General features: G+C 44.3%; 1 protein-coding gene across 1 annotated transcript in view; it reads right to left on the reverse strand.

Annotated features, from left to right (window-relative positions):
* PITPNC1 (phosphatidylinositol transfer protein cytoplasmic 1) overlaps nucleotides 1-27,558 on the reverse strand; it is a 224,977-nt gene that overhangs the window by 38,960 nt on the left and 158,459 nt on the right. Inside the window, exon 9 of the mRNA XM_072939439.1 lies at nucleotides 3,404-3,499. Coding sequence (XP_072795540.1) covers nucleotides 3,404-3,499 — 96 coding nt within the window. The remainder of the gene's footprint in view (nucleotides 1-3,403; nucleotides 3,500-27,558) is intronic.

The following is a 27,558-nucleotide window of genomic DNA, read 5'->3' on the forward strand; positions in this document are numbered from 1 at the left end:
AAGTTGAATGATGGTGCGGTTGGGTCACAAGGGAGTCCCATGAAGAAGACTTTTCCTATGATTTTTTTCGCAGGGTCCCAACTATGCCTTTTCCTTTGCGGTCTAACTGCCAGAGTGAGTGAGAAAAAATTCTCCCTGCAAGGTAGGCTGCCAGTCCTCTGGCAAGTCATGCCTGACAAACAGTGTGCAGGGCTGAGACCTCTGGGGCCCCTTTCTTCACATCCGTTAAGTAACCATAAGGCAGGCAGGGGTGACTCAGTGTGAGAGCTCAAACTAGACTTCGTTCATCTCCAATGACCTTTTCCTCAAGGGCGGGGTTTCCTAGCTTTGGCATAATGACATTTGAGGCCAGATAATTCTTTGTTGTGGGGGAGGGGTGCTGTCCTGTTCCTTATAGGATTTGGTTAGTGGCTGGTAGCACCCCCAAGTTGTGACGGCCAAAAACGTTCTCATGGGGCAAGATCACCCCCAGGCGAAAGCCATGGCTCTTAGAGGCAGTTTTCCATTCTCATCTTACTGGATTGCTCAGCAGCATTCAGCAAACTGATCTCCCACTTCTCTTGGAACCTGCATTCCTTGGCGCACTCTCCTTGTTTTCCTTCTAACTGCCTGGCCAGTTCTTTGTAGGTTCCTGGAGCTTCCCCATCCTCCTCCTGATCTCCAAATACTGACTTTTTTGCTTGGTCCCGAATCGCTCTCCCATTATACTGTATGCTTTCTCCCTCATTCATCCTCAGAATCTTAAATTCGTCTATTTGTCAAATACTCCCCAATTTGTCTCCAAGCCCAGATTCCTTGTCTAAGCTCCAGACTCATTTCTGTTTGTTCTACATGGCTCATTGGCATCACAGAATCCGCCCATCTTTCTCCAAAATCCCTTCCTCTTCTCACCCCCACCTATCTGTTGTCCAAGCCATAAACCCTAAGGTCATCCCGACTCTTCCTTTTCTCTCATCTTCATATCTGGTCCATGACCAATCCCTGTCAATTCCATCTTCAACATATTCCTCAAAACCACCTGCTCTCAGCTCTCCAGTTCAAACTACCATAGAACCTAAATAACCAACAGTGTAGATAAGTCCGATGACCTCAGTGGTTTCCTGACATCCACTCTGCTCCCACTCAGTCCATTCTCCATCCAGAGCTACTTTCAAAAGCACAAATCAGATCACATGATGCCCAGGTTTAATTTCTTCCAAAGCATTCCACTGTATAAACTCTGAGTGCATTCTACTGTACTTGAATAAAATCTAAGTGTCTCAGCATGGCCCCATCCTCCTATCCAACCTCCCCTTGTGTCATTTTTCCTTTTGTTTCTGCTGCTGCCGCCATGCTGGCCTTCTTTTGCCTCCTCACATGTGTCACTTTGGGACCCCCGCACATGCTGTCACCTTCACCGGGAGCACTGTTCCCTAGCTCTTTTCATCCTATGGGCCCCAGCGTGTCATCTCTTCCTGGACATCGCTCCTAATCTCATCCTCTTAAATTCGGTTTCCCTATCACGGTCTCTCCCTGCCTGCTTCCTTATGGCACGTGTGACTTCTAACTCTGTATGTACTCATGTGATTATCTCTTTATTGTTTAGCTCCCCCCTGATAGATTGGAAGTGTCCTGGAGAAGAGACCCTCAGTGTCTCTTCTGCTCAAAGCCATGTCACCATCTAAATATTGTCTGTGACACTCAAGAGATTACTCAGAACATATTTACTGGATGAATGACTATTCACCCCTCATTTCCTTGGTCAGACTGCATCTAGAAAAGAATACTTTATGACCCAGGAAAATGAATGACTGCGAAGCATGAAAAAATTCTCCTCGAATATCTGTGTAAGTGAAAAGAAGCTTCTGGTGGTGTTTCTTGGAAGTATAAAAGCAAAGCACTGGGAGATGAGTCAGGCACCCAACGACCAGAAATGAGACTTGTTGATTTCATCATCAGTATTTCATACTCGTCCTAAGACTTTCCACCGAATCAGGAGGAAACTCCCTGAGTGCCAGGCAGGACCACACCAAAGCTATCTAAGGGGAAGAGCTGCAAGTAGTTCAGAGTTTTCTGGCAACACTGCCTTTCTAGAAGGCCTGTGCTCCCAAAGAGGCAAGGACGTCGGGGTAAGACAGCAGACTCCCAGGGCCAAGGAGCCACGGAGTGAGGGGGCAGCAGCTCCACCCAGTGCATTATGATGGTTTGCACACCATCAAAGCCTTCTTCTTGAGGAGGACCACAGTTATGCAGACAGCATTTTACTTTGTTTCTCTGAAAATTCACGAGTGTGCCTGGCTGCAGAGTGTAATGTAAATCGATGACATTCAAAAGCTCAACCTTTGAGTCACACTGAGAGTAATTCACATCGGCCTCTCCCAGTCTTTGAAGGGACGGCAGCTGCAGAGCACACGCCTGCAATTAAGCAGCTAAGCCTTTGCTAAGATCAGGTTAGACTTTGATATCCAAACGAATCCCAAAATGTGGAGACAAAAAAACCTGAACCACATTGGGAGCCCAGTGTGTGTCACGGTAGAATTAATTTTTACTGGGTTTATTTATTATGTCTTAAATCAGCCCTCGGGAATTTGAGCGAAGAGTTTTAAGGTCCATGTGTTACAGCTCAAGGACGAGACTCGAGCCCTGAGTCCAAACATGCTGTGATTGGCTGCATGTTGCTAAACAGCAAAAATAGCCCAGCAACTGTTGTCCTTGTAGGGCTGGGACGTTATTTACAAGGGGGTCACCCAAGTTCCGTCAGCAGCCGTTAATAAAATACTAACAGGATATAAATGGTGACTTGCACCAACGGTAAAATAAAAAGGTTGCACTGAGGCAAACAGGAGATCCTAGTAGGTGGAAGACTTAGAGAAAGATATTCTCTTAAATTTAGTCTCAGTGAAGATGAAAAAGAAGAGAGTTTCACGAAGGCACTTCCTGTTTTGAGAGAACGGTTCTGTGCAGACATGAGCTGTCCAAGTGTCAATATTCACCCAAGGAGGATTGATTGGGCATCTTTTTTGTGTTAGACCCCAAAGTTACAAATAAAACCCATCCTCTGCAGAGGGGAAGGCAGGCTGGGCAGAGACCTGGCCAAACAGGAAGCTGGAGGTGGCTGCTGTATTTTAGGGAGGCCAGGGTGTTGGGTGGTTCAGCCTTGTGAATATTTCACGGCCCAGAATGGTGGCAGAGCTGGGGAGACAGGAAGACGAAATTGAAATTGAGTGGCTGCCGGGGTTAACAACGGGCCCTGAGAAGTAGGGACTTAATTTTGAGACTCACAGTAAAGAATCCAGCAAGATGTGAAACCAAATTGAATCAACACAAAGACATATGGAAGCCTCCCAGGTCAGGGCAGACTTAATAAATGTTTGTTGAATGAATGAATGACTCTCTCCCACATGTCACCCCAGCTATCGCTCACCTCAGATTCTTTGTAGTAACGTTCTGGAATTTCATCGCAGGCAATATCGATAAAGCAAACTTCTCTCTCCAGGTCTTTGGCTTCATTGTCAAAAATCTGAAAGAGCAGAGCAACATATCAAAGGTTAGTGATAGCAGGTGAGATCGTCAAGGTGCCCACGGGTTGGCCCAACGGTGCTTGAGGCGGAATAACACCCCACAGAGCATCTTCACATGGCTCGGTGCCTCTGGCTAGAGCTTTCCGCCTGCCTCAGAATGTGCAAGAATCATGAGAAGCTTTTATTCATCGCTTACATTTTGTCACATCAGAGGCAGGTGTAGCATCAATCACCGCTTGGTGAGGGAAGAAGAAAAAGCAGGCTGTTTTTAGAAATTCAAGAGTGAAGAAATAAATCTCTTCCAAAAATGGTCTGCTGATTTTTGGCAGCTCATCTGAACGGGGGGAGGGAAGAGGCTAGAAAGGGTCTGGCTGGATATGAGACAAAAAGCAGTAATATAGCCCGAGATTTAGAGAAAAAAAATGTGGGTTTTTTTTTTTCATTAAAACGTTTACATATATTTAATTTCAGAAATAATACATGCCCATCGCAGAAAATACAGATAAACAAAAAGAAGAAAATAAAGATCGTCCATAACCCCATTATCCAGTGTATTATTCTTGATCATTTAAGAGCACGATGTCCTTGGTGCCCAGAGTGGTAAGAAGGTAGAGCCTGAAGAGATACTGAGATGGCTTCCTGCCAATCTATGCCAGGTTCCATTGGCCCAGAATGTCCATCGCTTGCAAAAAAATATGTAAGACAGCCATACATATAGATACACATTTCCGTGGAAAGATTAAGTTTCTCCAGTTTTTCCCGTTAACCATTTTTTTCTGATCTAAAGGGTTGATCTTCCTGGTCCTTCTGAAGGATAGTAAACAGATTAAGTTTGCAAAATCACTTCATCCTTGGAGACAGTCTTAACTGTATCCCTAGCTCACTGTTCAGCAGGGGAATAAACTGGGGAGTCATCCACTAGGATTTAATTAAATCTGACTCTCTTGAAGAGAATGAAATATTTTGGAAGAACAGGGTGGCTGATGCCTAAGAATGCTGTCTGGATACAAATTTGGTGCCTGTTAACAACACAATCTCCCACGGGACAGCATCTGCAGGACTCTTAACACGTTAAACTCTCCCTGGTTTGGTTCTTGGGTTGAAACTATTAGTCCGTTCCAAACGCCTTCTGAATAATATTTGTGCTGGTATTTATCTTCCTAGTCTGCTGTTTGTTCTGTCCCCTATTTTCTTCTGAAATGGTGGGAGACAGGACCCTTCAGATTTGTTCAAGGAGATTAACTCCCCATTCTGACCTGAGGTGGCCACTGCATTTTCCTTACAGGCAGAGAAAAACTGGCTCTTGGATCAGCTCTGATTCCTTCCTCAGCCACTTGAAATCAAACGCTTGGGGACACTCTCAGTGTTTGGGAGGGACGCGTAGATTGCTTTGAAATGAAATGGAGAGATAGTGGGAAACCAAGTTCGAGTCTGAGTGGAGAAACACATTGTGAAATGAAACACTGGGTCTCAGGTGGTTTGTGTGAGTGTTTTTCTCTCTCTCTCTCTGGCATGAGTCTCTTTTAAGTGTGTGCAAGAGAAGATATGTGCCTCGTTAAGAAAACAAAACAGAATGGAACACCCCCGAGGGAAATGAACTTCTAGACGGTAAATTACAAGCGAAGTTAGAGAGGTTTGACATTTATTGGTAGTAAAATTTACGGCACTGAAAGAAGGGGAAGTACAACAGGGGTCAAGGAAGTTATTGACTGATTAGGTAGCTTTGTCTGATTTAATTCAGATACTTTTGGATCACCCATTGTCGCATTAGTACTTTATTGCCTTTCAGCTCCTGATTCACCCTTGAGTCTCTGCTCTGAGATGGCAGACTGGACCCTGTGAGCACCTCACTACAGCGAGTGTGTCATTAGGCCGTGGCTTAGAGGGACCCTGCAGGGAGAAGGGGGCTTCTCTTTCTGGTTTGGATCTTATTCCTGCTGCAGAATCTGTCAGTGGAGGGGACACTCAGTGGTGCTCTGTCCAAGCTGCATGCCCAGGGGGCATGGTTGCTTGGTGACCTTGGAGTCCTGGCCTTCCCCGTGGCCCTTCCGATGTAGACACCATGCGCTCCAGGCCTTGCATTGCCAGTGGCGCCCTGACTCTGTGTACCTGCCCACCAGTCTCATCTCACCTGTACCCAGAGGACTGATTTCTGCTGCCCAGCAACTGTGGACCAGCTCTGGTCCAGGAAACCAAGCAAACTTCTCTGCCATCCAGTGGGCTACAACCACAACTTCTGCAAGGAAGCCTGGGCCCCGGCCATAGAGGTGGACCCTTCCAAGTTTGTTCCTCCTTGTGTACACTCCCTCAGCCTTAGGTAACCTTTAGATTTCTCTTTACAGTTTTATAGTTACTCCTGTCAAAGTTTAATAATTCCTTACGTTACACTCTCCCTGTTCAAATTATTGTGTGATTTATGCTTCCTGATTGGGCCCCAACTAAAACACCCATTGCATGCAAAATGGTGCCCTTGGCTTTTGTGGCCGCATAGATTAGGAGGGCTGAGTTCCTGCCCTTAAGGAGTTCCTGCCCACGTAGTGGGAAGCTAGTCTCAAAAATCCAAGGTGGAATAAAGTATTTGCTATAAAACAAAGAACAGACTGTAAAGCTAGGGAGAGGAGTCATTTAGGTTGACTCAACAACTACATGATCAGGATAGTATTATTATTTACAATTTTCAGGTGAGAAAAGGCTCAAAGAAGTAAAGAGCTTTGCCCACGGTCACACAGCCAGTCAGCTGAGAAGTTCAGATTCAGGGCAAGTCTCCAGGCTTCACAACCAGCCTCCTCCAGTGATAAAAGGCTGCCTCTTGGCACCCAATCGAGAAGATAAATATCAATCAAAACTGCTTCCTAATTTTTTTCCAGAAAGAAGAAATTGGAATCTGGTTCTCCTCCTGCTACCTAGAAATGTACGTCCTGAGCAGCTGTCATTGGGAACTCCCCAAAGACTTGGAGCTTTTCTGCTGAGATTGCAGTAGAATCTACTTAGGTAGCTTTCAGGTCAAACTCTGGACTACTGCTTTGATACAACACTGATTCTCACATCAAAGTCCATGAAGTACCAAGTACTGCTGTAGTCAACATTTCAGGGTGGTGTCCCCAGCACCTGAACAAAGCCACACACAAAAAATCACTTTGAGGACCTCAACACCCTCTCCAAGCTTGAGGTTACAAAGAGTCTTAATTTCCAGTAAATAATTAATCTCCCTATGATTAGAGACTTTAGGAGAGGCTTGTAGGTCTTCAAGAAGTACCTCCCGAATCCCTGGAAGATATTAGCTTCTATTTCCAAACAAGAATCTATGGCAGGAATATTGCTTACTAATGGATCTTAGATTCCTTCCACGAGCCCAAGTTCCACTTCTTTGATGGTAAGCACATTAACTTTCCATAATTCCCAGTACGGGGCTCAACGTACAGTGTAAACCTCATAGTACTGGCTGACAGCTCCTAGGCCGAGAATCAGGAGAGCTGAGTTTGAATTCAGTTATCTCCTCTGTGTAACCTTGGGTAAGACCCCGAACCTCCTTTGGATCTTCCAGATGAGGAGCTTCCAGATGAGGATCTGCAGATGGATAGGCATCAGGGAGTTGTAAAATATCCTGGAACTACACCCCAAATTTGGGGAGGCGCTTTTTCTCTGGAGAGAGGGTTTGACCACTCTCATCTGCTTATCAAAGAGATCTGTGGCCCCAGGGAGGTTGAGATCGAGTGACCCAGATGACTACTAAAATTCTTTCCAGTTAAAATGTCTCTGATGTTGAGTGACTTCTGGGTCATGCTAGTCTCCTACATCTTGTTCTTTGGCTCATTCCTTCTCTGACCCTTCACCCCACATCCAGCCACTTGGGTGATGTGCGGAGGGGCTGCAGCACGGAAACAGGAAGTGGCAGTGGTCATGATGTAGTGTAACCAGAAGCCTCAGCTGGAGTGAAACAGTCTAATCTTCATGCTTAGTTTAGGGCATGATCCAGAATTAAGCCAACACTGTTACAAACAGAGGCTTAGCCAGGCCCCCAAGGAAAACAGCAAGACTAACTATTCATTTGGGCTTCCTTAGCGACAGCAGCAACTGCCAGAAACTCTGGTCCAACCACCAGCTCTTTGAAGTGGAAAGAGATCTGCTGAGATAGTTTATGACAAGATGCATCTTGATGTTGATACATTAAGTCAGAGCTCTACCAGGATTGCACCTGACACAGATGTTGTGCACCTTCATGCTCTTGGGAGCTTCTTGGGCAGAATTTGTCCTTTTCTGAGATGGGAGTTGAGTTTGGGAGTCAGTCGTGGTACTTTCCCTATATCCTCTATAATAATGTTCCCATCAGTGGTTAATTTATTGGAGATATACCCACCCACAAATAATCTGTAATGGATTTTAGTGCCAATCTGGTCGATTCTCTTGACCTCCACCCACAACTAGGCAGTGAACACTTAAAAAACAAACTCCTTATAATATGAACTGAGCAATATTACAATGAGAAGGCAGATCTCCTGGGTAAACACTATCTTATACATTCCAAAATGAAAAGGGGGCGATTTTCCCTTTTTTGTAAAGCATCCCTTAATGTAAAGCATTAAGTATCAAGCAGCTTTCAAATCTCCACATACTTTGACCTAGAAAACTTAAGCTTTGAGAATTTATCTTAAGAATCTTAAGTAAAGGAAAAGATTTGTGTACAAAGATTTTTATTGCAACATTAATGAAATGGCAAGAAAGGGAGAGAGAGAAAGCAAACAGCTGAAATATCCCAGGATGGGAGAATGGCCAAGGAAATTATGATAAATCCATTTGATGAACTACTTTGTAGCCATTAATAACTCCATTCTTAAAAAAGATCTTCCCAGGAGGGTAAGCATGGGTGTGGGTGGGATGGAGAAGGGGACATGCCCCATATTTAATACAGACAGATGGTGAGTCACGTGGTCATGACTCAAAAGGGAAAGGTACATTGATAAACATGGAATGTGTTTTAACGGCACACTAGATTTCTTCCTTGAACAAGGGTGTTCTTCTAGATTTTATAACCTCTTATTTTGCTTTTCAATGTTTCTAGGTTTTGTGATCTCTCCTGTTAACAGCCTATCTAGAGAGAACACTTTTCAGAAATCCACAATCCTGAGAATCAAGGATTCTGCAGCCCCTTTCCCCAAACAGGAACTTTTGGGGTTTAAGATCCAAGTTTAGATGGGAACTATCTGTCCTTTCTGCACAGTTTTTCCATAAACTTAGAGCTGCTCTAAAAAATAAAGTCTATTATTAAAAAAAATTAAAGTGGGGAGAAAAGATCCAAGCTTAGTAGCTGTATGGATTTTATCTTCCTGCCATCTGTCCAGGCTACCAAGGATGCAAAGTAGAGGTGGTTGGTTAGTAGGGATTTTGAGAACAATCTACCAGTCATCTTGTTTTATGCTTCAGATATGATAAAAGGGACAAAGAGTCTCAGCTAAGCTGCTGTTCTCCTCTAACTTAATTTCACTGCACCTGGGAGGTCTCAGGGGGAAGCAACTGTCTAAGACATACCAACAAAGAATAGGTTCAGCAAGAAGGAACACTGGAAGCAGAGTTATTGTTTTAACAATGCTTTCATTTCAGTGCTCTGGTTTGCAAAATAGCCATTGGTTTGGTGCAGGGCAGGGGATACGGGTCCCTGGTCAATACATTAGGCACATGGGGCTAGAGTTGGTTCATGGCTTACTGATTATTCTCTAACAGCAGCATACCTGGTGGGGGGAGCCTGAGAAGCACTTATGGGTCAGGAAAAAAAAATAGTCCAAGTTATCGAAAAAGACAGCCGTCGTGTCATTACTCCATCATACTGGTGTTCCCACCAAGAACATTTTCATGTCTACACAATTCAGTGGTGGCTGTTTCAAAAGTCTGTAAGCTATATGATCCAACCCAAGAGCAGGCAAGTTGCCTCCCCACACCCCACACTGCCATTAAGATAGAGATAAAAAAGGATGGCCTTTGGTCTCTTTCTGCTCTCCCCACCACAGAATAGAGAGTTGGGTAATGTATTTGTCCTGAAGGTAGAAGCACTTAATGACAATGCCCTGAAGAGAAGAGACTAGGCTTACAGCAATCAATAAGTCAGCAGATACTTACGAAGTACCTGCTCTGTGTTCAACACTGTGCCTCTTAAAATGTGTGAGATAAGATCCACTTTCAAGGGGGCTTATGGTTTTGTAGAAAAGACTAGATTCAACACAAGATTTAATTAATAACACCATAAAAGATATATCTATCTGTTCTTATAATCATCTGTTTGTTATTAACATATTGAGTAGTAAAAGGTGCGTATCAGACAGGAAATACTCCAGTACGAATTCAACAAGGAGGAAACTTAACAAAGACCCACAGTGGTCTGGGCCCAGGACCATCATTTAACCAGCAGGGGTGATTCCAAAGAAAGCCATTTGGTGTTGTGAGGAACGGAGACGCCAGCCCCACTGTGGTTCAGAGACATAAGAGCCTGGGGTATATCTTATGGCTGGGGAGGGCCCAGAGACCTGACTGCTGGGGCCAGAGGCATTGAGGTAAGCGATGGTCCCAGACCACTCCTGAACGGACCTTGGTCTTGAAGCAGAATTGGAGCCCCATCTGGTAATATGGTGGGAGGTGACCTGCTTTGATTTGATCCTCATTAAATGCTCCACTTGCCATTGGATTTAGGGGTATTAAGGCTGAGTAAATGAAACTCATCTATCAAGGTTGGGGCAGTTTGTCTTTGGTACCATGTAAACTTCAGCGCTTCCCCAGAGAATGCTCCCTGGTGAACAGCATCATTAGGCCTTCAGTGCAGAAAGGAAAACTGTTTTTCCAAAGCCATTGGGAGTCACAAAGTAAACTGAAGGCAAAGGTTTCCACGCACAAGTGTCTAATAAAATTCTTCCCCCAACAAGCTGGCAGTGGCATTTGGGCTGAGCTGCTGCAGGGGTGGAGAGGGCTAAGGGACAGGGCACAGGAGCCCCAAAGAATGCCTCTGTGGATCTCCGCGGAACTTTCTTGTTGTGCAGTTTTATTTTCCTTACACTGCCCTCTCTCCTTTGACAGCCAGCTCACCTAACTTCCAATGTACTGGGTTTGAGTTAAAATTGTCTAAACAGACAATGGGAGGAAGGAACACAGAGAGAGTCCTCTCTTCAGAATGCTGACTTTGGGTCTAGGTTACACTTCCAGGCGTTCTAGTTACAAGATGCTGGAAGAGGGCAGAGTGGATGAGGATGGAGTAAAGCTCTCTGGGGTGGCACTTAGATGGCACTGGGGAGAGGACACTGGGTTAGGAGAGCATGGGATAGGGACAAGCTAAGCTCTCAGAGGAAGGCTGGAGCTTTGGGTGGTGAGAGACAGCCTAGATCGGAGATAAAGACAGGTGGCTTCCTTCAGCACCATCTGTGGGTTTTCTGCATTACCCACAGGTCTCTGGACAGTACCGAGGGGGAAGCCAGCACACACTTGCGGAAGGCCAATGCTCCCAAGAGGAATGGAGAGCGCTCAACCGAGTGAGGACCACTCCCACCTCGGCAGCACAGTAAGAATGCCAGTGGGCTGGGGGGAGTGATCCTTGGGAGCCTAGGAAGCATGAATAGAAAAGAACTCCACACCTTGAGGGAACTGATGTAAAAAACTGGGGCATTCACGGTGTCAGGGACAGAGGATTGCATGTTTCCTCCACTAGTCACTGAGTGATGTTTCTCTATATTAGTTCAAATTAATTAAACTCCTAATATAGAACTCTGTGCTGAAAAGACTTGCAAGATGGGTGCCTGGGGAAATTCAACATTATGGTCATTCTCAGTTTGAGTACACAGAAATGAGGGGGTAGACTCCAAAATCGTTCAGTCTGCCCCTCATGGCTGAACTAGCACAAAGGGCACAGCACCCTCTCCAAAGTGTTTCTTTCCTTTTCTTTTCTTGCAGTTTCTCAGGAGCTTGACTTTTTAATTTAAAAAAGGGTCAAGTACAGGGAAGAATTAGCAGCCACCCATGAAGGCTACACCTATCTTAATCCTCTAATTCTTCCAGGATAGGACAAAACTTTAAAAATTAACTTTATACAAAAACTAGTGCCATCTCATCAATCACACACAAGAAAAGACAACTCAGCACCTTTCGTAAGATGCTGATCCTTGTTTTTTATTGTAGGCTCCCTGCCCCTATAACAATCTTTTTTGAAATTGATTTTAGGGGAGTGTGTAGTTCTATGAATTTTAACACATGCGTGGATTCTGGTAAGCACCACTACACTTAAGATTCAGAACAGTGTCACCACCCCAAGAAACTCATTTCTCTTCCCACTTCCCACACCCCAACCTCTGGCAACCGCTGATGCGTTCTGCATCCCTACAGTTTTTTGCCTTTTTGAGAATGTCATACAAGTGGAACCATAGATTTTAACCCTTTGAGACTGGCTCTTTTCACTTAGCACAATGTCTTGGAGATTTTTCCTGTGGTCATGCAAATCAAAGTTCATTCTTTTTTATTGCTAAGTAGTATTCCATCGTGTGGATGTACAGCAATTTGTTTATCTGTTTCCTCAATTCTAGTTTGGGGCAGTTATGAACAGAGCTGGTAAAAGCATCTCTGGACAGGTTTTTGTGTGAACACAAGTTTTCACTTCTCTAGGGCACATACCCAGGAGTGAGACTGCTGGGTTATAGGACGTATGTTGATTCTTCTTTATGAGCAGATGAATCAATACTCCTGCAGTGCATTGACTAGTATCCCCTCCAATTCATGCCCACCAGGAACCTCAGAATGTGACCTTATTTAGAAATAGGGTATTTGCAGATATAATTAGTAAAGGATTGCTATGGGCTGAATGCTTGTCGCCCCATCTTCCCCCCGGCCAAATTCATATGTTGAAACCTAACGCCCAATGTGATGTTATCAGGAGAGGGGGCCTTTGGGAGGTGATTAGGTCATAAGGGTGGATTCCCTATGAACAGGATTAGTGCTCTGTAAAAAAGACCCCAAGAGCTGCCTAGCCCCTTCTACCATGTGAGGACACAGTGGGAAGTTGGCAGTCTGCAGCTTAGAACCCAACCATGCTGGCACCCTGAAGTCAGTCTGTCTTCAACAAGTGTCAGGAACAATTTTTTTTCTCTTTAACATCAGCCAATGGTGGAGATATGTCCTTTTCTTTTCTCCACCCACCTGAAAGGTTGCCGAAAATTCAAAAACAACAGGCAGAAACCCGATGACTACAGTACGTACGGCAGGAATGACACAGGGCACTGCTCATCAGTGAAGTTCAAAATACAAAGCTGCTGATAAACACTCCTGGGGATGAGAACGCAGAGAGGTAAAAGGGGAAAGGACGCCTGGGGGAGGGGCAGGGCGGAGGCCTAAGGGTCACAGGACATGACAGTGGATTTGAATTCAGTGTGCTCCCTTTGAGGGAAAGAACACGTCTTTCTATTCCAGGATCTATGTCTGGAAAGAGCACCGGCAAACCAGGGGAGGGTTGAGAGTCATTTTGTGCTGTGACCGGAAGATCCACGCAGGAAACAGTGGTGAAACCTGGTTCATTTGGGTGAGAAAAAAGGTGAAGGTTCAAGAGACAGTAATTGAAGTGACACGGTGACAGATGAGAAAAAGATTCCCATTGCAAAACAATGTTCTCATAAGATGCTCTGATCATGGTAACTAATTAAGAAAGGAATTAAAACAACCCAGAAGGGTCACAAATGCTATGATTCAATTCATTGACTGAAAAGGCTTTTAGGGCACAAAAACGCCTCTAAGTTACGGTTCCCAGGGCAGCTGTAACAAGGCTCTTTTCATAAGCTTGGGCTGGTTTCAGCACAGAACAGCCTCGATCGGAATTCTTCCTGCGGTCGCAGCCCCCTTTGGACACAGGCTGTGTCATGAGATCAAGCCAACACTCCACTCGGGCACACGTGGATGCCGGCTCCCGACACCCGAGACCCTGCATGGTTTCCCTGCAGCATGATCAATAATGCTTCCTAAAATAGGTCTCAGAAGCTGAGCTTAAATCGTTTCCATTTCTCCTCGTTCCTTCTTATTTCAATTCCCAGGGCGGTCTCAGGAACTAGAACTGCTGGTTTTCTCGTAAGTTGACGAATGGACATTTCACCTGGAGGCGCTCGGGGCTGGCCCGTCGCCAGCCTTCAGGGGTTTGCCACGTCGAGGTGACGTTGATCCCGTCCTGCTCTAACCCTTTTTTGAGCCCACCGAATCCTCTGCACAAAGAGGCAAAGTTCCTCACACAGAAAAATGGTGACTTCTTTGCTCTTCCCTGATAAGCTACTAACTCAGCCTTCAGGGAGGGCACTAGGACGCGGAGGGAGGCGGCCTGCAGAGGCCTGTGCCTGGGGGGGCGGCCACACTGCGAAGTCCAAAGGCAGTGCGGGGAGTCAACAAGAAGGCTGCCAGCAGCCTCACTCCCTAGAGGCCGGAGAGCTTCCCTTTCTTGCTCACCAGACAAGCGTCCTGAGGTACTTCAGGGCCTCGTGTCTCCAAGCTCCTTCCGGGCGTGCCTCTCTGGGCAACACAACGGAAGTGGCACTGGCCCGAAACCACTTAAGAATCATGATAGAGTGCATCTGATGTCAGAAAAAACACAACCAGGGAACAAATTGTTACATTGTTCTGGTGGGTTGTGTCTTGTTTGGTTTTCCCTTCTGCGTGGACTGGTTCTAAATACCCCCCCAGGCAAAGTTGGGGAACTGGGCAGGGCCTTCTGGCTGAGCTCCACAGACCTGCCTGGCCCCAGGCCGCTGACCGGAAGGCTCCAGAGGGAGCCGTGCAGGCGTGGGCCAGCAGACGGGAGGGGCTGGCTTCCTGAGCTCTATTCTAGGTCACCTGAGACCCCTGCAAGGGCCTGTGGCTTCTGTTTTCCCCAGTGGTGAGGACCCTGCTGCCTCATTCCTGCCTGGACCGACCAGCTCTCAAAAATGCAATCGTGGATCAACTTTAGACTGTCACGGCATTCTTATATAACAACCTTTACTCTCTTCTTTTTTCCTTATCATAATACCTCTTTATTATGGAAAGCAGAGTCAGAAAATTGTACAGAGAAAATATAGTGTGGTGGTGACGAGTCCGAACTCCAGAGCCGGCAGACCTGGGTTTGAGACCAGGCTCTGCTGCTGGGCTGGGTGACCTGGGTTTGCCACCGAGGACAACTGGACCTCACTTTTCTCTTCTGTAACGTAAGAGCAGTATCACTTCCTCCCTCGTCTGGTAGCAGCGAGGACTCAATGACATAAACAGTGATGACAAATTGAAATTATAATGGAGTCATCACAGTCCAGACAGAGGAAAATGGACTTGGGTGGCCATTGATGATTTGGTCTCAGACACGTCTCTGCACCACTAAGAACCTGAACTTTCTTTGAACTGTATCTGCCCCCAGGACACCACCAGCCATATTCAGAACAACACATGCCAGCTGCAAACTTTTGGTCTCAAGATGTCCCTTTGTAACCATGCATCCATTTCGGACCCCAACCAGTCCTTACTTAACAGACACCCTTACTCCTTGCCAGCTCCAGTGATAAACAACTCATGTAACTAACCATAACCTTGCAGTATTTTTGCCTTTATAAACCTCCCTCACTTTGTAGTGCTTCTTAAATCTGTGTCTCCCGGGCTGAGGTCTTGAAAAACCCTCAGTAAACACCTTTTTGTTGCAGTCAGGTCTCTGTTTCTGGAATTTTGGTTAACGGCAGGTAAACCCCCTTTATTTTGACCTGGTTGTGGTAAGTACACTGTCAATGTTAGATGTTAGTATCACTAAGAGGGGAAAAATAATCACCACACCAGTGCTCATTTTCAAGGTCTGAATCACACTTCATTATATAACTGTAACATAAACAAGCCAATCTTTCCATTGCTAAATGTTTAAGATTTTCCCTTTTTTTCTTTTTGTCTTTTCTCACAGTTTATAATACTACAGTGAACACTTGTAATAAAATGTTAATCTTTGTTTGCTAATGACCTAACAAATCTCCTATATACCCCAGACACTCTTCCTGAATTCCAGGCTTTTTGGAATCAACTATTGGATACAAGTCTCTGGTTTTACTCAAAATTAATGTATTCAGAATAACATTCATTATCTTCATTCCTACCCACTGGCTCTAAGGTTTGAGCCTGCTCTTCCTCTTGTGACCCATTAATCGTCCAAGGTAGAAACTTGGGTGTCATCCTAGGCTCTTATTTCTTTCATATTCTCACATCTGGTAAGTAAGTTCTATTAATTCCTCTGTATCTGCCTCTGTACCTCATGAATCCATCTGCCTGACAGACTGTTCTCTATCTCACTGGACAATTGTAGACCCCCTAATTTCCTTTCTCTTAATATTCTGGTTTCCATCATCCACGTATTCAGCCATCATCTTTCTACCTGGTCACCATTCATACATGCATTCATTGTCTGTCCGTCCATCCATCCATCCATCTACGCACCCATGCATGAGTTTTCTTCCCAATATGCGAGAATGGTTTCTTCATTGCTCCTGGAACACATCAGTTTATGGTGGAAAGGGCAGAGCCTACGAGTCAAAATATCTGGGTCTAATTCTGGCATCATGAGTTGTGTGTGACCCTAGAAATTCCTCCAGGCTTCTAGTTCATCATCTGGAAGTGAGCACTCTAAGTGTCTTGCCTGTTCACTGAGCAGTCAAGACCAGGTGAGATAACCAGGTATGATGGTGCTTGGCAAACTCCAAAATGCTACACAAATGTATGGACTATGCCTCCACCTGTCAACTCACACTGCCTGGAATTCCTCCTTTCTCTCTTGCTCAGGGCATGCCCTGCTCACCCCTCTGAGCATCAAGCCTCCTAACAACTCACCATTTCAACCTTCCACACCCTGGCTCTTGCTCATCCTTTTGCCCTAAAGCCTCTTCCTGACCCTACCTGCCTGGCTCACACCAACTCATCTTCCAAGGTGGTGCCAAGCCTTTCTTGATCACTTTTTAGTAAAGCAACAATATGTATAATTTATTATTCCGGGTAACATTTGGTTATGGTTTGGGTTCCCAGAAATCCCAACACTTTCTCCCTGATGGAATTGCCAGGAACACTACGCTGGTAAGTGGTTTGTCTCAGCTGTTGCTACTTTGGTTAAATTAGAGGCTCATACATCATTAGCACTCAAGGAGATAAATAACAAGGTCCCATATAGCACAGGGAACTATATTCTTACAATGAACTATAACAGAAAAGAATCTGAAAAAGAATATATATATGTATGACCGAATCACTTTGCTGTACACCTGAAACTAACACAGCATTGTAAATCAACTATACTTCAATTAAAGAAAATAAGTAAGAAACACTCAAGGAAAAGTCGAACAATTATCTTTCAGCTCCAGGCTTCTGAAGTCTCCCCAAGTAAAGCCAAATCCAGCAAAGTGGTAGCAGACCCATTGTGATTTTTGTTTTCAACACTATTTATGTATCAAACTGGAGAATCCAGAGGAACTGTCCTGATTGTACTGGTTTGGACATGGAAGATGAAGTAAACTTGCGAGGTGACAGCAAAAGTCTTTCATTTTGCTGAATTTTGCAAATCGGGACGAGTAGCACCCCGAGGGCTCTAGTAAGAAGATGGCCACTACTCAGGTCCCACCAAGTGCCCTAGCATTCTGAGCCCATGTGGTCCCCAAGGTGGTGGCCAAAGGCTATACAACAAATGTACCTCATTAATTTGTGCATCCCTCAATCTTCTAATGTCTCACATATAATCAAGGCTCAACACTTAATTTTTTTGTTTTCTTAATTTTTGTTGTTGTGGACCTGAACTGTTGGGCTAAGTACCGCCAGCTTTGCATGTTAACATGAACATTTATTTGCTAGTAGTTGTTTCATTTCATTGTCTGCGAGCAGATGACATCATGTTAGCTAACAAGTAGCAGCAGATGTTAAAGTTTAGAAAAAAATTTGTGTGAGGAAAGGGAAAAATTGAGAAAAAGCCCAGCCATGAAATTTCCTTCTTTCTGCAAATTAGGAAAAATGATTGCAAATCCCTTGATCAAAGAATAGTTTGAGAGGCATGCCTCAGAACCAACAACAGCAAGAGCCTGAGGGGTGACTAAAGATCTTTCCAGCGTGTTTTAAATAGCACTTCCTGGACTTCCATGTGCACATAACTCACTTGAGCAGGCTTGCAGATTCTGGTTTAGTGGGTCTGGGGTGGGGCCTGAGATTCTAATAAACTCCCCGGGTGATGCTGATGCTGAAGACTCTATAAACATCTGATATTTGGGGAATATAAATTTGAGGCAGGGAGTATGAAATAAAGACACTGTAGAGGGGATTCCATTGTGGCAATGGAAGCCACTGTGAAACAATCCAATCTGGGGTCTAAACGGACCCCCTCAGGCAGCATTGTGGGGGACGTGTTTAGTGAGAGATTGTTCTAGAGAAGAGGTAAGAACCTTAACTAGGGCAACAGCAGTTGAAATGGAGAAGATAGGATGGATGCAACACTTAGAGGGGAAAACCATCCAAATGGAATTCTCTAGCTCAGCAACTTGGGTGCAAAAGGCGAACGGAGAGAGAGAACTTGGTCTCTTTTCCCTCAAATCTCATCACGTCCACCTCGGTTCTGAGTGAGCCTGCTGGGGCTTCGTCAGCAGTTTGCAGAAGTTAGAGGCCAGTTGAAGAGTCTACTGTTGCCCCTGCTTTGGGATTCTTCCTGCTCTGTCTCAGGTGACCCTTCAGAGCAGACAGCCACTATTCCTTCTCCAGTCCTAGAAGAACATGTCAGCCACACAGACCCCTCACACTCGGCCCCCAACTCCAGCTCCGTGATAAACACAGCTCAGAAAACTGAAGAGGCCACAGTCTCCACAAAGGCCAGAAAATAAAACGCAGGGAAGCCACACACGTCAGGGAAGGACATTTTGAAAGTCCACCAAGACCCAACGTTGGTCACATAGAATTCCTGCCAAAGATGCAAATCTGAATCCAATCATGAGAACACAGTTAGGAAAACCCAAGAAAGAGGGACACCCCCAAAATGGCCTGTGCTTTTTCAAAATGCCAGTGTCATGAAAGACAAAGAAAAGCTGAGACACTGCTCCACATTAAAAAGTCCAAAGAAAGTAACAACTAAATGTAACGTGTATGCCTGGATTGAAACACAAATCATGAAGGTTTTTTTTTTTTAATTGTTGTTCACTATAAAGACATGGCTGGGACAATTGGCAAAATGTTAATGCGACTTTGAATCAGATAATAGTAGTGTATCAACATTAAATTTCCAGAATTTAATCATTGCACTGTGGTTACATAGGAGAAAGTCCCTGTTTTTAGGACATGCATGCTTAAATATTTAAGGGTGAAGGGTCATGACGTCAGAAACTTACTCTCAAAGGTTCTGGAAAAAATAATAATGTGTTAATATTTGTGGAGAGAAACAAAGCAGATGTAGACAAATGTTAACCACTGGTGAGTATAGAATAGCTGAGTTATCCTTGCAATTTTTCTGCAGGTTTGAAATTTTTTAAATGCAAAGTTTAAAAGAAAGTCACAATCAATCAATCAATCGCTTGTTGGTTTGGAGAAAGCAGCTAAAATGCCAGAAGCAACTGCTAACAGGAAAACTGGGCACACCTCCCAGCTTCAAGAGTTACTTGCAGCAGAGAACACCCTGCCCATCCAGGGTGGTCAGGCTCTGAGCAGTATGTGCTGCGTGCCCTGGAATGGGCATGGCCAGTCCCACAGCTCACCTCAAAAATGCTACCTGGGCTCTGTGGCATCATGAAGTCCTGCGGCTGGCTCCCTCTCCCCAAAGCTCAAAAGGCTGTGCCCTACGGGGAGCAGCTTGTCAGAAAAGTGCAGTCTTGCAAGAGGTCTTACCAGGCCCCATTATGATGACCCAGGAAGCAGCTTCTACAGGCTTCCATCCCCTGCACACTTCTTTCTTAGAGCTCCGTAGGACAAGAAGGTAGTAACCCCAAATTTTGCTCAAATGGAGTTTCCTCCAACTCCAAGTGCAGGTAACGCACCCCATTCTGCACATGGGCCAACTAAGGACAGCCAAGTTGGAAAGGTTTCTGCCAAGACCATTTTAAGGTCAAGCAACTGCCAAATTTTCAGAGACAGTGTTTGTTTCTGTGCTTATCTGGACATCCCAGGAGAACCACCTGGAAAAGGGCTGCTAAACAAGAATTCTTGTGCACCTTCCTCTTTTTGTTTTTGTTTTTGTTTTTTTTTTGTTCTTTCCCTTTTTATTATAATTTTTTAGTGAAAAGAAAAAAACTCTCCTGGCTCAGAGCCTAAAATCCCTTCCTTGTGATGCTAATCTCTCCTCCCTGGCTCCAAGCCATTGCTGTTGGCTCCGTGCCTGTTTAATATCGTGGTTGCTGATAGGTTGTGTCAGCGTTTCCATTATGAAACTCAGCTTCAAAAATGTTTCTGAGATGGACGAACAGTCTTCCAGGCAAAGGGTTCTTACTCCACACCTGGTCATCCAAGTGTGGGCTGAATATAAGGGTGCTCCTTTGTGCTTTTTGGAAAAGGCGATTTTCAATGCAATGCTTCATTCTCTAAACATCTCTTGGAAGGCATTTGAATCTGGGTTTGGGTGAAAAAGGGTCACTTATCTTAGCAATTAAAAATAGAGAGAGAAATACCACCTTAGGTATTTGGGGAAAGTGTTTACTCTCAAGGCTTGATAAAAAAAATTTTTTATCTCTTTATTCTCTTCTTTCATTTCTCCAACCCCATTTTCCATGATTTATGTAAGACTTGTTTACCTGTTGAATACTTTTTCAACCAAACTACTAAATAGTTCCCTCATTTCACCCATCACACATTGTTCCATTAATTCAGATAGCCACTTTAGGTTGGAAAGGTTCCATCTGATGCTTCCCACTGAGGCCCACTCTGGCCACAGGATCTGCTTCTTGGCAGTTGAGGTGGAGTGTGGAAAGAGCAAAGAATACAGCCAAAAGACTGAGGATCTCAGTTTTGTTAGTTATGAATAGTGTGGCCTTGGGCAATTTATTTAAACATCTCTCAACAACAGTGCCCTCATCTGCAAATTGATTATAACCATATCTACCTTGAGATATTGTGAATGGTAACCGAGATAATACACAACACTATCAGCTTTACATATTCAGTGTTAGGCTTGGGACCTGGTACCTAACAGGAGCTCTGTGAATGCCTGCTGAATTTACTTGATTTCCTGATAACTGCAGGAGGCATTTTTCCGTCTGGCACTGGAGGAGTTTACTGATCTGGTTTTAAGAGCTGTCTTCCTGCCCATTACTTATTATTGTATTGTCCATTATGACTCCCAAGCACAGCCCACAACAAATACAAGGACTCACTGTACTGCCTTTACTTACCACTAACATAATTGAGAGGGATGACAGAAATACAGGAGGCCACTAATGCAATTTCCCCTAACTAAAATCTTCATTAAGAAAAGTTGGGGAGGTTTTCAGGATAAATATGAAACACAGAGGAAAGTCACAATAAACCCAGGGAAGACTCTTCAGCACTGGGGGCAAGGTTTGTCCCCAGGCTGGATGGTGGCTGCCAGTTGGCAGGCAGTGTACGTCCAAGGTCTCGCAGACTATGGAAAATCCATGAACAGTTCAGGACAAAGACTTTTGCAGAGCTTTCGTTCTCTCCATGTGGTGAGATATGCTGAGTAGTTTTGGCTGTGGGTATTTTGAGATGTCCTTTGGCACTTGATCTCAGCTGAGAAAGGCACGTGGGGACTAAAAGGTAGGAGACATAAATTTTTTCAGACATCGGGCTCTAGGAATAGAGTTCTCGGTTCAACTTTGCTCCTTCAAGGAGCCCTTAGGTTTATCACTGACCTCATTTTATTTATAAATAATTTCCCTTGCCTTTGTCTCTGGGGCCAGTCTCTCTTTCCTATCGTGGTGTTCCCACCTAGAACTTCTTTTTCTCAGAATCTGATCATTTTCATCCCCTTCTGCATGTGCCACCAGCATCCTGCTACGAGGTTAACATCCTCACCTTCTAATCTCCAGGTATCTGATTGGAACCAGACTCAAGATGACCCAGTTCTGTCCTACTACCCGTATTTGAAGATATACAAAAACTGAAGACATGGTTGGAAAGCAATTTCCCTGACTATTCTAGTTCATAAACATGCCTTATAAGACACTAAACTTCTGAGAAAATTCCTACTAACAGAGTTTAAAAAAAAAAAAACCAAGATGATGAAGGGTATCATTACCACTACAATTCCTTTCAGGAGTATTTTCTGCCCTGAAAAACTTGCAAGGAGAAAAAAATTTTTTTGGACATATAAAAATGTAAACCTTCAACCATGTTTTAAAAACTCAGACTAGAATCTGAAAATATATGTGTATTTATATATATATATATGTATAGGTATAACTGAATCGCTTTGCTGTACACCTGAAACTAACATTGTAAATAAACTACATTTCAATAAAAAACAAAATTAAAAAAAAACCCAAACCCCAATTCAGGCAGCAGATTCCACATACAGTCTTATAATTCTATTTTTAGAGCCAAATACAGCATATTCGTTGTACGCGAGCTTGTGCTCTGAGGCTAAACTAACCCAGAATCAAGTCCCAGGTCTGACATTTGCTAGTTCTGATGGTGGGCAGACCACCTGCTCTCGTTAATCCTAAGTTCTCAGCTGTAAAATGGTGACAATTATAGTTGTGAAGATTTAATAAGATCATGGCTATAGGCAGCTTAGCAGGATGCTGGGCTCATGTTCAGTAAATGTTCCTGCATATATCCGTATTGGTATCTTCATCATACCAGCCATCGTCCACATCACTATCATCACTACTGTTATTATGACTATTGTTGCTACACTAATATCGCTGTGACTCCCCACTCTTGAAGAAGAAGTCACTTCCTAGTTGGGGTCTGCGGGTTCACCCTCTACTCTCTTTGCCGTCCTTTGGCTGAGCAGTGCGGCGGCGGCGGAGAGCTTGCTTGCTCCACCTGTACTTTGCAAAAGGGCCATTAGATGGGGCCCTACCATCACCACCCAAGTCAGCAAGTGGCTTTGATTCTGGACTTGGGAGCCTGGGGAAAAGGTGTGAGAGGACTATTGGATTTTGTGATTACTGCTCAGATTGGCCAAATGAACCCACTGGCTCTGGTTAAGAGGTGGCCCAGGGTCTGCCACGCAGCAAACACCACTGCCCCATGGGGCACAGGCGGGAAGCAGCAGTGATGGACTCCCTCAGAATACAGAGCTCAGTATTGAAGAGGCAGCATATTCAGAATCATGAGTCAATCCATTTTGCAAAAATGATTACAAAGACTCCTTGGGAGAAAATGCAAAAGCATATTAAAATTCCTAGAGGTTAGTGGTCCCTTGTAGAATGATCAGCACTTTTCAGGCCCCTCCTCCTTCCAGGCTCATGCTTTCTAGCCACACAATCACGCTGAACAGCATTATATACAGACCACTGATCCAGACACCCTGACCCCTCACTCGACAGAACACCATGGACCATGCCCCAGGTTTTGCTTTACCCCAACTCATGTCCATGTCTTTGTGATCTCGGTGTCCACATGGACAACCCAGGCAATGCCACATACCTAGCCTCCTAATTCCTTTTCTACGTCTCCTCCAATGACCCTAACCTCCATTCTGCCTCGTCCCCACTTCCTCCAGCTTCCTCAAGCCCCACCCAGTCTTGAACCTCCTAGAATGAGTCCACTTCTGAAATCTGAAAATGCAAGTTACTTTTTTTCCAACCTCAGACTCGGTCCTCTCACTCTCACTCCCAGGACCCCTTCTCCTTGACCTGGCTGAGCATTCTGATCCCCGAGAGCCTCCACAGGACTCAACGCTCATGATGACCTTCACTTTCTCATCCAACTTTTCCATACCCTGCTGAACCCACCCTGAAAGCAAATCTGCATCAAGTCAACCCTTTCCTCTGCTCCGCTGCAAAGCACAGCAGGGAAAATGACACAAATACTTTGGCTGGTGGCACAAACTCATTCAAGATTTCCCAAATCACCAGACTGCCAAACTTTTCAAGTAATCCTCTTCCTCTTCTGGAGCTGGGTCCCTCATCCATTTCCCACACAGGTTATCTTGGACCTTCATCGTTCTCCTTAAGCCCTTTTTCCTGTCTCCTTCCCTTTCAGTAGATGACCTTTCTTCTCACATTACTGGAAACTAGAGGCCATCAGGCGTGAGGCCGGTGGCTTTCTGCCTCCCTGTCCCCTCCCTGTAGACGCATCCTTACCTGCCCTGCCCTCTGCCCTCTCCTTCTATCTCAGGGGCTCACGAAGACCTTTCGCCCTCTGACTTCTGGGAACAGCCTCTTCTACTTCCAGACTCTCACTCACCTGCTGGCTCCTTCCTCTTGGTATTTCAGTCAAGAGTTAATTTACAAAATTTTATCAATCAGTGGGCCCTTGTTTGTTTTTTGTATCCCGTGCATTTTCCTGGGCTCACTTTTTAAACATATTCCCTCATTAACTTCTTGCATCTATTGCTAATCAGACATCCGCAGTCAAGGTTACTGCTGTCCATTTTTATGCGATCTTTCCTTTGAAGTAGCTTTTAAGAGCTTTTCAAAAGATTTTGATACTCTGCGGTTTCCTTTCAATGCAACGAGGTGTGGCTTTATTTCTGCGTGTCACCTTAGTATTTAGAGAGGTCTTAGAGGATGGCCAGACTGCTTGGGAGCAAATGCCACCACCTAGCTGTGTGACTGTGGGCAAGTTATACACATTCTCTCTCTTCCAGTTAACTCACATGTAACATGCTCTTAGCTCAGGGATATTAGAGGATTAATGAATTAATACATGAAAGGACATAGAGTCGTGCCTGGAACATAAATGCTCAGTAAGTGTTATCTGCTACCATTATTATTCAAAGTATATTTTTGATCTGAGGATTCATGTCTGCCTTCAACTCTAGAAAATTCTCAGCTTTGATCATTTCAAATTGCTTTTCTGCTCTTTCCTCCTATTTTCTGCTCCTGTGAGATAGCCATATGGCACCTCTCAATCTTGCCTCCCCTTTTAGCTATTTATTTAAAAAATTTTTTTATATTTCTGTGCTGTAAACTGGGTAATACCTCAGTATTATCTTCCAGCTCACTAATGATCTCTTTAGTTATGTCTAGAGTTTATCTCATCTGTGGAGTCTCTGATTTGAGCAACTAGGTCCCCAAATTTCTAATTGCTTCTTTTTCAAATCCTCAGTTCTTGTTGCTTTTTGTTTTTGTTTCTTTATTTCTCATTCTTTTATAATGGACATTATTTCCTTATTTTCCCCTTTGAGCAACACAAACGTACTATTCTAATGAGATCCATCTACAAAATTATTTCCACTTGCATTCCATTCGGGTTTTGACTTAATCATACTGCCTATCTTTCTTAACAAATGGTTTGGGGGCATCTTTTTAAGTGGACAGCAGCTGCTGCTTTTTTTTTTTTTTTGGTTGGTGCTCTCGGTCTCTCTCCATCTCTAACCCATCCCCTACCCCTCTCATCAATCAGGTTTTACAATTGCCTTCCAAGAGCGAAACCAGCACTTTAAGGCATGGCCCAGGCAGCAGTCATAGAAAGTGCTTCCAGCCTCCTTTTACCAGTGGAGATGCTTTCAGCCTCTTCAGACACTGAATCTGGCTTCTGGTGCCTTGTTTTGCATGAAGCACTTTTAGTCCCACTGCCTCACGGGACCCACAAACACCTGCTTAGTCTGCCCCAAGACTCACAGTCCAGCCCCTCCGTACACCACCATCCCTCCTGAGTTTCTGTCCTGTTTCTGATCCACAAGTCTAGCCATATCATTTTGGCTTTCTCTTTTTGTATTTTATCTGTTATTGCTAAGTGTTTGGGACAGAAGAGAGGCACCTGGACGTGAATTGTTTTCCACCAAGATGGGAAGTCTTCCACAGGCTTCTTCCCTCAACCCTAAGTCCCATTCTGATTCAGTATCTTTCCTTATTTTCAGAGCCAACCATCTCAGACTTCCTCTTTGCTACACTGCAAGCTGGGTTCTGCCCCCACCATTTCACTAGTTTTCATAAAGGTCACCAATTATCTCCTTATTGCTCAGCCTCACAGGACCTTTTAAATTCTGTGTTCCTGAATTCCGTTGCTATTCTCATTGGTGACACTTTCTTTCTTGGCTTTCTCTCTTTCCTGGGCTGTGGTGACCCCCTAGCGTCCCGATTCTCCTCCTGCCTCTCCAGGAGCTCTTTCTCATCCACCTTTATGGGATGCTCTTCCATTTGCTTCCCCTTAAATGTCGATATTCCCACAGGTTCCACCTTTACCCGTCTTTTCGCTTTATCCCTCACATATCTTTTGTGTAAGCCTCTTTTCCCACGGCTTCAAACTGCCTTTGCTGTATGAGTTCCAAGTCTGGATCTCTGGGGCTCAGCTTTGGATTTCTATGTCCAATTTCTTACCAGTTATTTTCACTAAATTTTCCATGAGCACTTCAAACTCAGCGGGACCAAAACTGCACTCATCAACCTCTCCTAAACCACTTAAAAACATTCCTTGTCTTAGTTGGGGACATTACCACTGACCCATGATAAAAATTCAAATCATCGCAGACCCCTGAGCCCGTCGTCCCAACCCATTCCCAAATCCTTTTAGACACCAACGTTTCTCCCTCTTCCTAATTAACCCTCTTCTGTTTCTTCTGTCACTGCTTTAAATTTTGGGCTGCATTCTCTCTCATCTGATCTACTGCAAGTCTCCTGTTTGCTCACCGAAAAACAATCCTGCCTTTCTTCCCAGTTTCACCTCCCACCCTGTGTTCTCTGTCAAACCTATCATATCATGCTGCAATGACACTACTTGCCTCCCCAAACCGACAACTCCTGGTACAAAATAGATGTGCAACAAATGTTTCTTGTACAATAAATTAATGCTCTACTGCGATCATCCTCTCTTTTCAAGGCAAAACAATGGACTTCTCAGTTTTCCCACTGGGAAGTTTCAACAAAAGGATCAAGGAAGATAACATTTACTAAAGCTCTATTACCTGTAAGCACTGTGACATGTGGCTTTTATCAATTATTTAATTCAGAACATTCGTTATCATTTAAAAAACTGACCCAAGTGGGTAAGGAAAATCCAGAGGGAAGAATTTTTAAAACATAAGAATTTACTACGCCTCTAGGGAATAAGGAACACCCAAAGAAACAGCCTTCAAACAAGACAACTTTACATCCTTGTCAGTTTAGAATAATGACTGGGAACAACACGGGTAAATCTAGGTCTGCTGAAATCAGCTCCAGCTCCTGCATCTCTCAAGGCTGGTGCTGTCTGCCCTTGAGACATTGTAGGACTCTTCAAGTACATTACCTGCAAACTTCACAGCAGGAGAAACATGTCAAAGTCCCTGAATGTTTTAACCCAAGAACTACTTCTTGACTTTGTCCAATGTAACTAAACACCTGTTATCTGTAGGGTCACTGGCGTGGTATAAGATAAAGCACGCAGAGCTGGAAATGTCCTTTATGTTAGACATTCCTATTTGCACAAGTGAGTAACGATAATTTTTACCCGTTGTGCATCCTGTTCCTCAACACCCCATGGTGCAAACTTACAAAGTATGTACTAGAAGGCACAGACTTCAGGGCAGCTAGAGAACAAATCTGGCAAAAAACAAAACTCTCAAAAATCTGTGCCCGGAGAGAGTCACTAATTAATCTCGTATCCTTAATCGTATAAGAGAGAATTTTTTCCCAGCAGAAAGATTTTCCAACTAAAATCAGAAATCTTAGAAAGAGGAAGCAGTGCAGGTATATATGAACTCTTAGCCCAAGTAGACTATTAAGTCGCCCTGGGTATCACATGACTAGTTTTTTTTTCAAGTAATACTGTTTTCTACTCCAAACTGTTACAAAACAAAGGCATACCATGTGTGCAACTGGTGTATCTGGTTTAATATCATCTATTTCAAGAGACCCAGATGGTTCTAAGCAAATTTAGCTGGGTGCTGAAAACAAGGTTTCACCCATAGATCAAAATTAAGTTACTGGGGAAAAAATCAATCCTTCCACTGTCCTTCCTTCCTGAGGCCCTTCCTTAATATGTTTCATATTTC

The sequence above is a fragment of the Vicugna pacos genome, chromosome 16, assembly GCF_048564905.1.
Source record: "Vicugna pacos chromosome 16, VicPac4, whole genome shotgun sequence".
In the NCBI taxonomy this organism is placed as follows: Eukaryota; Metazoa; Chordata; class Mammalia; order Artiodactyla; family Camelidae; genus Vicugna; species Vicugna pacos.